This window comes from Prunus mume, linkage group LG4 (genome assembly GCF_029339155.1).
Source record: "Prunus mume cultivar Tortuosa linkage group LG4, ASM2933915v1, whole genome shotgun sequence".
Taxonomy (NCBI): Eukaryota; Viridiplantae; Streptophyta; class Magnoliopsida; order Rosales; family Rosaceae; genus Prunus; species Prunus mume.
Window position 1 is genome coordinate 8,261,031 of NC_142701.1, and position 12,187 is coordinate 8,273,217.

The 12,187-nt window shown below is 36.1% G+C and overlaps 1 protein-coding gene and 1 long non-coding RNA gene across 2 annotated transcripts; both read right to left on the bottom strand.

Annotated features, from left to right (window-relative positions):
- Positions 1-410: 410 nt before the first annotated feature.
- LOC103328225 (uncharacterized) lies at positions 411-1,681 on the bottom strand. Its single transcript, XM_008230614.3, has 2 exons — positions 1,521-1,681; positions 411-1,048 (listed from the first exon to the last, which is right to left on the bottom strand). Exons 1-2 carry the CDS (start codon positions 1,591-1,593, stop codon positions 564-566), a joined length of 558 nt encoding a protein of 185 aa, XP_008228836.2. The 5' UTR covers positions 1,594-1,681; the 3' UTR covers positions 411-563.
- Positions 1,682-9,918: 8,237 nt separating this feature from the next.
- Positions 9,919-11,900, bottom strand: LOC148917836 (uncharacterized). Its single transcript, XR_016126332.1, has 2 exons — positions 11,561-11,900; positions 9,919-10,498 (listed from the first exon to the last, which is right to left on the bottom strand). It is a non-coding gene; the product is annotated as an uncharacterized LOC148917836 (long non-coding RNA).
- Positions 11,901-12,187: the final 287 nt, after the last annotated feature.

Sequence of the window (12,187 nt, forward strand, 5' to 3'; positions counted from 1 at the left end):
TTGTTCGATTTAGAACCCTAAATCCTATATTGCTTTATACAAACTTTTTTTTAAGGTCATTTCCTCTTGAGAGGGGCGATAATGTATTAAACTAAAACATACTACATGGATGTTATGACTCAAATACAGAACCTTGTCTGGGGGAGCAATTACTCCAAGCCACTACATTAGTGGATACTTCGTTGCTTTATACAAACTTTAAATCTCCCGATGGGTACGACAAAAAAAAAAGCTTAGTTCATTATAATTATCATGTGTGATATAATTAACATATCAGCTTTTCTGCGTATTGATTGAGTGACTCTTATAATATAAATCCATCAATTACCAATGCATAGTCGTTGAAGCACGAAAGCAAATGTAATTTGCAGTACGAAAGCTACTCTTCCTAAGTACAATTAGTAAAACTATTACCCACACAACGTTTATTTTATTCATAAGGACAAACATTTGGACCGTCAGATCCAAAGACCAAATACGATAGCTCTCTCCTAAAACCTTATTTTAACTCCTAAAGGTAATTACTTATGAGATACTAGCTAGTTGTACTTGTAACACACTAATCATTTGTCTTGGACGATGGAGGGTAATTTGATCCATCCATAATCAGTTGCTATAGATATGATTCTATTCCATGGAAAAGTACTTCCTAGCTGTCCATGTGACGGCGCTGCCTTTGGTGGCGGGGGCGGGGATCGAGTGTTTCCATAATCAGTTCCTATCAATAACTTCAGTGACGGCGGAGGTGACCTTGGCTTCCTTACACAATGCTCAGTTACCGTAGATATGATTCTATTGCATGGAGAAGTACCACTTCCTAGCTCTCCATGTGACGGTGCTGGCTTCGGCGAAGGCGGGGGGGATCGACTTCTTTCGTAGCTTCTTCCTTGACCTATTGGTTTTGTACGTGGTGGAGCTGGTGGTGGAGAAGCTGTGGAACCAATTGTAGATTCATGGGTTGGAGGAGATGATGATGGGGATGGTGGTGGGCTCGGAGGTTTCCTTCCATAAATGGTTATAATCAAGGCCAACTTTCCTCCTGCACTCTCTGTGGAACAAGAAAATGCATGGATCAGCTAATATATGTACTAGTTGGGCTTGGGAGATAGACAAATAATGTACAAGTTTGGAAAATAAGAAAATAATAAAGCAAACTAATCATGCATATTATCAACTTTTCACATAACCAAAGAAACTTGCTAACAGTAACACAATTTTGGTGAAGTTGCTAAAAAATAATCATGAACCATAATTGGAAGAAGTTCAAAGAGAAGCAGGAATAAAATAGAAATATTTCCCTGAAAGACAAGAACTAATAAAACAAAATAATCATCCGATGTTGGTTAGGGCAGTTAGTCAGGGCTGTGAGGCCGTTTTTGCACTCAAATTTAAATTCCCTCTTCGTAAATTAGATTAATGTAGAGTAATTCAGATTATAGCTGGTATAAAAAAAATAATTTAAAAAAAAAAAAGCAAAATGCAATCAATGAACATATACTGGCTGTAAAGAAATTCATTACCTGATAAGATTCTGGCATGAGCAGGAACAACAATAACTGGGAGAAATGCAAAGAGAAGCAAGAGAACATTCATGATTGCTTCTAGCTAGATTCAAATGGCTGATGATGAGAATGCATGACATGAAAAGGCATATTTATAGTATCAAAGTGCTTTGGTTGTCATCACTGTTGAGTCAAAGCTTCTGCTTTTGTTTTTAGAAAATAAATGAAGCATGCAATTATTCACTTCCGATATCCTTAGTGCGTGGTCCTAGTCTGAACAGAATCCAAGAAAACCACCCGGTTTTCTATCCAATCAGGTTTTTTTTTCTTTCTGTTTTTTTATTATTTAGTTTTCAATGACTTATTTTGTGTCAATGTTTATCGCGTGACGTGCATATGGACCATACAAAGCAATAATGCTGTGGAATTTATATTCAAAAGCTAAATTAGTAAAGTAAGTGGTAGTCATTTTCTGAATTTACCCATGTGGAAAATATCATCCATGCATACAAATTTCAATCCATCAGATTGAAGGGTCGGTTCCTGATTAGCTGTTGTTTCTATTTAGTATCCTACTTGAATTCAATTTTATAAACTCAAAAATAAATTTTCGAAGCTTTAAAAACCTGTTTAATAGGCCCTTTTTAAAAACTCAAATCCAAAAAAAACTCAAAAACACCCCATTATTGAAAAAAAATAAATATTTGAGGTTTTAGAGTTTCTCTCTCTCTCTCTCTCTCTCTCTCTCTCTCGTTTGTCTTTTTTTTAGATCTTAAAAATAATTTGGAGTTCAAATACCAAACAAATTTTTAGATCTTAAATTCACTATTTGAAAACCCATCTTTTTAAAAAGAATCATATTTTTTAGTTTAATTTTGTTGAGTAGGATACCAAACATGGCCTAATTATATAAATTTTTTTTTTTTTTGAGTCATTTTAGATTTTCATCGAAGATGATTTTATTTATTTATTTATTAAGTCCATGTGACTAAGCTGTGACCTCAAAATGCTAAATAAATTAAACAGCAAAAATATTCAATCAAATGCCCGGCCGACGACCACTAACAGCTTTTTGAAGTGTGGCCCATAGTTTTCAAGTTTTAGCCTTAAAATGAGTTTCGAGGAAATGAACCACACCCTACTCTGGACTCCGCATGGAAGGAGCGACCAATGGCATACTGGCATGATGTGAATGCCACAACTTTCTGCCACTTTGTCCGGGTCATGTTTTCAACCTTTTTTCACTCTCAGTCTTCATGTCATCTCACCTGTTGAACACACCATCCAAGTTTCTTAGAATTCAAGTTGGGTACGTTTTAGTAGAAACACAAAGTGAGATCTTGTTTCTCTTCATCTTTGATGTCCAATGGCTAGGGTTTTATTTACATCAATTTGTGCGTCAAGAACAAAGCAATCTGATAAGTCAATTTTCTTCCCTTCTTTTTTTACACACTTCCATGCATAATCTAAGACCTATAAACTCATCTTTTTCACAATTCAAAAAATTTTAGGCATACAAAGATTTTATTTTTCACTCGCCTATTGCCAACCATGGCGACACAGGAGGTTAGGCGAAAGTAGCAGTCTTGGTCAATTATAGAGAAAGATCAGAGGGCTAAGAGACTTGGTCAGGTCGTTTTGCTTGACGGCTTGTGTTAATTATATTATTGGATGGTTGGTTTACCATGGTGTGCCATGCGCACATGCTGTGATCAGTTTGACTTCCAGAAGGTCTCCCCGCCATGCATATTGTAACGACAGAAGGTGAAGAAACTTAATTATATAATGTTTAGGGTTTAATAAGAAAAGATATGACATATTGTAGAAAGACCTAAGTCGTCCCTCGAAAGCGAAGTTACTTGGATTAAAATATTCTCAATTTGACATGACCATGGATTAAGATACCAAGGATTTGGCACTTTCCCATTACACAGTTCATTATTCTCAAAATCTTCTCATCTAAGGGTGTTCATTAGGTTACGGCTATCAATTGGTGTTCAAGCCCAAGTTCATTAGGTTACGTCTATCATTAGGATTTGGCACTTCATTCTTTCATTACCTTTATGTTCCAACTTCCAATATATACACACACTACCAAAAAAAAAAAAAAAAAACGGTTTATTGTTCTTGTGCAGATTCATTATTGATTTCTTTAAGATGTATATTTCTGGAGGAAATTGATATTGTTGATGCTTGGTTTTTACACCAGCAATTTAGAGTACGCCTAAGCCCTTTTCGGCCCAACCTTCCTCAAGGATGGTCCTTTTGGCTTAAAGAATTTGCTTATGTAAGACTCTTTTTTCCTTGCCTTCTTGGGCAGTAGCGTGGTGCCGTAGATGATGGATGTTAACTTCCTGAAGAAGAAGACAAAAATGTCACGGAAGGTGGTGATGGGGTTACCAAAAACTCTTCGATGGCTATGTCAAATCTTTCCCAATAGAAGGATTGAAAAATGTTGTACTTGAAATTGGTACTTAGGCGACGAGGGGTAAATTTAAAGATATTGAAACCAGACACAACAAACTTCACACATTTTAAACCTTGACAAAATACTCTTATGACTAGTCAATTATCAGACATGAATTACCACAACCAAGAACACACACAGAGCATACCAAGATGTACCTGCAAGCCTAGAGAATTACTAGTGACAACCTAGACACTTAGAAAAACCCGTCAATCTAGGCATCTTCTGTGCTAGCAACAACTATGGTGAAAGTGTGTGAAGACATCATAATCAATTAAACACCAAACAGTAGAAAATTATGACTAATCAACAGAAAGAACACACACCCATAAATACATGAACATCATGCGATGACTAGTCAACTGTTAAGAACACAAACCCAGAAAATTACAGAGATGCAAATCAGAAATTTTTCACCCAGAAACCCACCATTGGGAAAAACTGGGGGTCATCAACCAACCAGACAATCCACTAAGCAAAAAGATTCTTACAAGGAAACACTAGCAAGCTCAACAAATCCTAGGTTTATTTAGGAAGATGAGCTATACCTCATTTGTTCAATCTTCTTCTCCAGCTTAGCAAAAACCAGCAGCTTAGTCTTTCATGGCAATGACAGCTCATTCTTCAACTCTTTCATCCCATGGTACCAACTGCCAACTCCAACTCAGACAAAAATGAAATTTGGATTCAATGAGTAAATGACCAATTTCTTCAAGAAACCATACTCTTGAAGAAATCAATCTTGAATCTAACCTACATATATATGAGAGAGTGTTTGATCTAGCAAGATGAGGTTTTCATATTTCAAATGCAGTCTTCGAAAAATCAATTTTGAAAACTCAAAGATGAAAAATATGAAGGTTCACTCTTGTGGAAGAAGAAGAGAAAGTTTCCTAAGAAGCTTTCCAAAACTCACCCACAAAAGAGACGGCTGCCAAATGAGGAATTCTTTGGCTTTTACCCAAAAATTCATAGGTCAGAATAGTACACATGGCTGCTGAGAATTTCGCAGAATAGGACAAAAAACAATTGGGTAGGGTCCAACTGGAAACAGTGAGCTCGAAATCCTAACACTACAAAAGTTGACTAGTCATACGAAAGAAAGATGACTAGTCATAATTTTCAGGAATTTAGTTAATGCAGTGTAATGCAATGCAAAATTTACCTTTGTCAAATACATTGTTGTCCATCATAATGCAGCCAGATAAAACACCTAGAGATGTAATTCTTAATCTAAACTAGAGCTTGAGAAAATACAATGATTGTCAAGGGAAGCCAAAAGAAAATTACAAAATCCTACACTTAAGTCTGAAGAGAGTTTTCTACTCAAGTCTGGAGAGTTCAAGTTGCTTATTTTGGTGAAAGGACTCCTTTTTATATTGGGAAGGAGGAACCTTCTTTTTGTTGTCTTCCATCGACGTGAGACTACTGGACTCCTGAGGACATGGCATCCTTATATTGGGTGATTGGTAGGATCCTGGCACGTGATTGTTTCCGCTACGGGATCAAGCCTCATGACCCTCGCTACCAATGTTTGGGCCCTTGTAGAGGCTCGGAACATGGTCTGATGCATGGGGCCTTGGCGCATGGTAGTTGCATGGTGTAGAGAATTATATTTGATTGAATAAGGAAAAGCCATTACATATATACACAATTTACAGCAGCTAATAAGGAAATAATTTAATGCGATGTAAAGATCCTAAGTCAACTATACATACTAGGAAATGAGATCAATTACAGAATATTGTTTGGGAAAATGACATTTAGGAGGAGATCACGGTCTCATCATCAGAAGAAGATTGAGAAGATTGAGCTTCTGTTATACGCCCCTGCAAGATGGAGCCGCCATCTGTGACTCCAATCTTGGAACAATGAAGGAAGAAGAGCTGGTGAGAAAGCGGCTTCGTTAACGCATCAGCTAATTGATCAATGGTAGAAACATGAGCAACCTTGAGAAGTCCTTGAGTAACAAGATCATGGACAAAATGAAGATCAATGGCGATGTGTTTCATGTGGGAATGCACAACAGGATTTGCATAAAAAAAAATGTAGCACCAATAATATCGTTAATGCAACAGGAGGTGCCAGAAACGAGACCTAATTCTCAAAGTAAGTTCTGCAGCCAAGAGAGCTCTGCGGTGCAGGCAGTGGCGCGATACTCGGCCTCGGTGGAGGAGCGAGCAACGGATCTTTGTTTGCGGGAACTCCAAGAAATCAAATTTCCACCAAGAAATATTGTGTAAGTAGTGGGTGTAACTTGTCCACGTGTTATAATACAAGTTAGGGGTACAAGATCCAACCCCAATCGACCAATCCAATCCAATCCAATTTTAATAGGTTTCGATGATTTGGCGGATTGGATTGGATCCATAATTTTCAAAACCGACATGATTCGATCGGATGATGTATTTGCTTATTTTTCTCTTGTAGGTATTTGTAGTTGAAAACGTTATCAATGTAAGTCATTTAATGGAGTTATGTTTAATATATTATAGAATCAAAACAATTTTATCTAGTATTTTATTTATATTTTACATTGATGTCTATTAATATGTTTCATTAGATTAAACCTAAGGATAAATGTTTAATATTTCATTATTGTCTTTTTCCATTATCAAAACCGATCATCCAATCCAATCCAATATCAATTAATTGGATAGGATTTAAACATCTAAAATGATTGGATTAGATTGAAAAAATCACAATCCAATCTATATTGGATCGGATGTGGATTGACTAAATTGTATTGATTTCGAACCGACATACACCCCTAATACAAGTGAATATTTATTGATACTATATTCTAAAAGTGAGAAATAAAAAACCTAGTGATTGATTCATATTATAACGCGTGAACAAGTTATACTACGTAGCCTATACTATGACATCATATGGGCAAGCTTAAGGATTTTCTCAATGCCCGCATCATCTCCCTTAGCCACTTCGGGTCGTCTCTGCTCTCTCTCCTCTCCTCTCTCATCTCTCATCTCTCATCTCTCATCTCTCTTCTTCTCTCATCTCTTCTCTTTTCTAATTTTTCTTTTAAAAAAACTGATTTCTCTATTTGTTATCCATATTTTTCTGGGTTAGATATTGAGTGCTGTAGTTTTTTGGGTTTGATTTCTTTTGATACCTTTCATTGAAGATCTTCAGATTTTTTTTTTTAATGTTGTTTTTAGTTTGTATTTTCTATGATCTGAAAGTTATACTGTAGATTTTTTTCTTTTGTTTCAAATTACCATTTTAGTTTTGGTCTACAATCTTTTCTCTTGTATAATAAAAAAGATAGATTTTCTTATGATAGAAAAAGAATGACCTTTTTCCTTTTTCTGATAAAAAAAATATGAATTTTGGGGGTTTACTATTTTGATATTGCTCCAGTGTGGGTTGATTCCTTTATGCTGGATGATCTGCTTGGTATAGTAGAGCTTGTCTTGTGGGTACTGGGGCTGCTTAGTTTGTCTGTTGTTGGGGTTTACCCCTTTTCCTAAAAAAACAGATAAAGTTTATCTGATAAAGAGAAATTTTAGATTAGAAAAAAAAAAGGATACTGAAAAAAGAGAAAGAAAGATTTTGAAGGAAAAAAAAAGTAAGCATTGATGCAAAAAGTTGGAATTTTGCATCTGATTATTGTTAAATAAAAATTTAATATTTATTAAAAAATTGTTAATTTTAGTCATGTTGTTTGGTGCCAAAATGAATAGAACCAGACTCAAAGCCTAGCCATTCTAAGCTGGCCCAATCCAATACTTCAAAGCCCATCCTAACCAGTCCAAGTCAACATACCAAACGGGGCCTTAGGTTTTTGTGATGCAGATTGGGCTACAGACCCTAATACTCGCAGATCCACTACAGGCTATATTGTTTTTCTTGGTCATAATCCCATGTCTTGTTCTTCAAAGAAGCAGGTTTCAGTTTCTTGTAGCTCCACTGAAGCCGAGTATCGTGCTCTTGCTCATTGTGCCGCAGAGAATTCCTCGATTCGACAAGTTTTATGTGACTTGCATATGTTCATTCCAGAAACTCCAGTCCTGCATAGTGATAACTTATCAACATTACCTCTTTAGTGCTAATCATGTGCTTCACTCACGTATTAAGTATATGGAAATAGATTTTCATTTCCTTTGTGAGAAAGTTTAGAACCAGGGGCGTTTCTAGCCTATGGCAGGCTCGACTCATACCCAACTCAAATGTTTGTTAAAAAAATATTACCTACACTACATATGTCTAGCCCACTTAAATTAAACCTATACAAACCTTTTTCTTTCCTTTCTTTTCCTTCTATCCTCTCTTCTTCTTTTTTTTCCGTTCTTTTCCTTCTCTTTTCTCTCCCTCTCTTTTTTTTCTTTCTTTTCCTTCTCTCATCTCTCCTCTCTCTTCTTTTTTGGTTCTTTTCCTTCTATCTTCTCTCATTTCTCTCTTTTTTTTCTTTCTTCTCCTTCTCTCTTCTCTCCTCTCTTATTTTTTTTTCTTTTCGAATTAAATTAAAAATTATGATTATTACTTTTTTTTTGTCTTGCACAAACCCCAAGCCACCCTATAATTTTTTTTGTCTCACAAAAAGACAGCTATTTTAGAAATTATGAAACATGATGAGCTTGAGGTGGACAACCATAAATTATGGGCTTCGGAGGTCGAGGTGGAAAGCCAGAAACGGGTGTCATAATGAATGTCTATAAAAGGAAACAAAAGGAGAAAGGAGGTCACAACTCATAAAGAAAAAACCCTAGCTCCGCCAATTTTATTCTTTCCCATTTCTCTCAATATAAACCTAGCTCTACCAACCCAGAAATAAAATAGCCTATTCATTCCCATTTTCTCTTTATTTTGAATAAAATAGCCTCTTCATAATGAGATCTTTATTCCTTTCTGATCGGCTTTCAAATCCTGAAACTGCCATTATTTAGAATAAAGATCTCATTGTTCAATATGTACCTACTGATGAACAAGTTGCTGACATTCTCAACAAAGGTCTCATATTCCCATTTTTGTATCCCACAGCTACCATTAGGCCATCTCCAACGGAAGGACCTAAACCCAAAATATTGCCCAAAACTTCTCCAAACTCGAGAAAATGAAGGACCCAAAATTTGGGAAAATCCAAATTTGGACCCAAATATGGGTCCAAGTATTGCCTGGACCCAATACTATTCAATGGAGCCCACTGCACCTAAAACAGCCTCATGTGCATAGCATCTAACATGGGCCTAGCTGACCTGCTGTGTTGTTGCTATTTGTCTGCTTGTCCAGCCACTGGTCAAGCTGCTGTGAAGCTGCCGTTGGAATTGAACGGCAACAATTGAATTTGGTTTTTATTTATTTATTATTTTTTAAAATATGCTAAATGTAACTTATATCAACGATCTATATTAAATCTAAACTATTTTAATGGTAAAAAAAAGATCCAATGGCTGAAATTTAAATCCAATGGTCAAAACAATATTTTAAATTAACCTAGGTCAAATTATATTTGTGGAATTTCTATTTTTTTAGGTCAAATTGTTCAAAAAATTTAATTATGAAGTTATTTAAAAGATTGAATGAAGAAAATTTATCCATAAAAAAATAGACTTAAACCATTATTAAACAATTTAATCAAGTTGTGGACTTAAAATTTGAGTCCGGAGGTTGGGAGAAAAAACGATTTGAATCCAGGCAAAACGCAAGTAGTTATTTTTTGAAAGGGGAAAATTTGGGTTTAGCCCCTCGTGGGTTAGAGAAGGCCTTAAGGGAGGATGCTAACAGTATGCTGAGGTGTCCAATTAGTTAATGAGATGGCAAGTCTGTTAGCTTCACGTGTTAATTAGCATGTTGGTTAAGTTGTTCACGTACTTTTTAGCATGATTAGTTGGACTTTTAGCATGTGTAGCTTAGTGAAGAAGCAATGTACGTTTAGTTAGCTATATAAGTCTTGGTTAAGATCACTTTCATTCATTGCGTAAAAAAAAATTCAGAGAAATATATAGAACTTTCTTATTCTTCTCTCTCTTAAACAAAACCTAGATTACTCTCTTTCGACCTGGTTAACAGAAAGAATATTCCGTATATGAGGAAGAAGGAACTGATCTTCACAGCACGAGGACATGTTCATGAAGGGCTTTAGCATTCAAACTGAAACTGGATGATTAAGCTAAACATGATTCTAATTAAAGTTAATTAGAAACGAGCTTAGTCCTTATTCTAATTAAAGCAGCAAATACATAATAGAAGGTGTACGGCCCACCCTCATCAACTATGAACGGCTTGATTTTTTATGTTCAAAATGAAGCCACATCGGACACTCGCAGACTACCACCACCAGTTACAATACCATGTTATTTCGGTGGCCCAGGAGAGGGTCCAGGTGGAGGTCCTGGGTATGGAGATGGAGGAGGATAATGGGGTGGTGGCGGCGATTTGAGTGGACGCGGATGAGAATTTTCCGTATACGAAGGATCATCAACTGTTGTATGATGGGACAAGGGAGCAGCAGAGGTTGAGGACCTTCCAACTATGATTATCCTCGTGGATTGATCCCTTGGATTAGTTCCTGCAACGTGCACACATGTAAATGCAGATCAGTAGATAATTTTAGTTGATGGTTTCTAGATTAAAATAGATTGCCAGTGTAAACGGAATGTTCTTTAATTTTTATTTTTCTGGATGTATACGCCCTTAGACCTGCCTGTTATTTTCTACATTTGCTTCGACTCACACCAGTTTTGATCAATCATTAAGTTAAGGTGTAGAACTTTTTAAGTTTTAAATCTCGAGAGCTTTAACCTAAAATTTATGTTATAACTTAAAATCTGTCAGTCCATGGGAAATAGTGAAAATCAGAGCTCATATTGATCAGGTATTGTGTATCAATATTTGGCTATTAGTTAATTTCTTTATTTTTGCTTTTAAATGACTCTCAAGAACGACCCATTTTGAGGAACTCAATCTGTTGCCCACAAGTCAACTTAGTTGCTTGCCCCTTTATATCTACCTCAGCCCCTTATGTGAGGTATTTTATCAAACATGTTGCCCCCACACTCAAACAAATCAACATAAAATTACTAAGCAAGTTCATGGTGGAGAAAAGGCAGTGAGGGCAATGGCTCTCATTGGCCCCTTGCTGAAATTGGTACTAGGTCAAGAGGGGTAAATTAAAGGCTACTTTAAACACCTACCAACTACACAAATCTTAACTTAACTTGAGATCAATATGACTAGTCAACTATTAGTCATAAACTAGCAACAATCACACACACAGATGAAACAACCAATACTTGCAAGCCTAGAAGATCACTAGTGACAACTTAGGCACTTAGAAGGACCCGTCAATTTAGGCATCCATGTGCTAGCAACAACTAAGGTGAGTAGTGTGTGTGAATACATCAAGATCAAATACATAGCAACATTCAGATGATGACTAGTCAACAGGAAGAACACAACACTAGAAAAACATGAACAACAAACCCATAAAATTGTTCACCTAGAAACCCACCGTTGGGAAAAACTGGAAGTCATCATCCTACCATGTAATCCACTAAGCAAAGAAGATTCTTATAGAGAAATCACAATCAAGCTCAAGGAAACCGAGATCTATTTAGGAAATGAGCTATACCTCCTCCATGCAATCTTCTTTTCAAAACTTAGCAAAGCTTGCAGCTAGTTCTTTATGGCATAGCACTAGCTCACACAGCTCAACTCCAAGTAAGAACACGAAATTTGGATTCAAAATGAAATGATAAATTTCTTCAAGAAACCACTCTTGAAGAAATCAATCTAGAATCTAACCTAGATCTATATGAGAATATGTTTGATTTAGCTAGATGCAGATTTCATCTTTCAAAGCAGTTTTCAAAATCAATTTGAAAAACTCATTTATGAAAAGATGGAGAAATCACTCCAAAGGAAAGGAGAGCAAAGGTGGAGAAACTCACAACCTCTCAAAAACACCTTTCCTGAAGTGATAGCTCCAAAAGGAGTGAAGGGACCATTTACCCTAAAATGTCAGGTATGAAACAGATAGATGACAACAGAAGAATATCAAAGAATAAGATAAAATTCGTTAGCTAGAAACCAAATGAGCTGGCAGACCTCATGATGCACAAAAGATGACTAGTCAAACACATACAGGTTGACTAGTCATAACCTAATGCATTCTAATGAATGTAATGCAAGATTTACCTTTGGCATCCCTTGATTATGTTAAGCCATTGAAGAACACAGCCAAAGCAAAACAACTAGG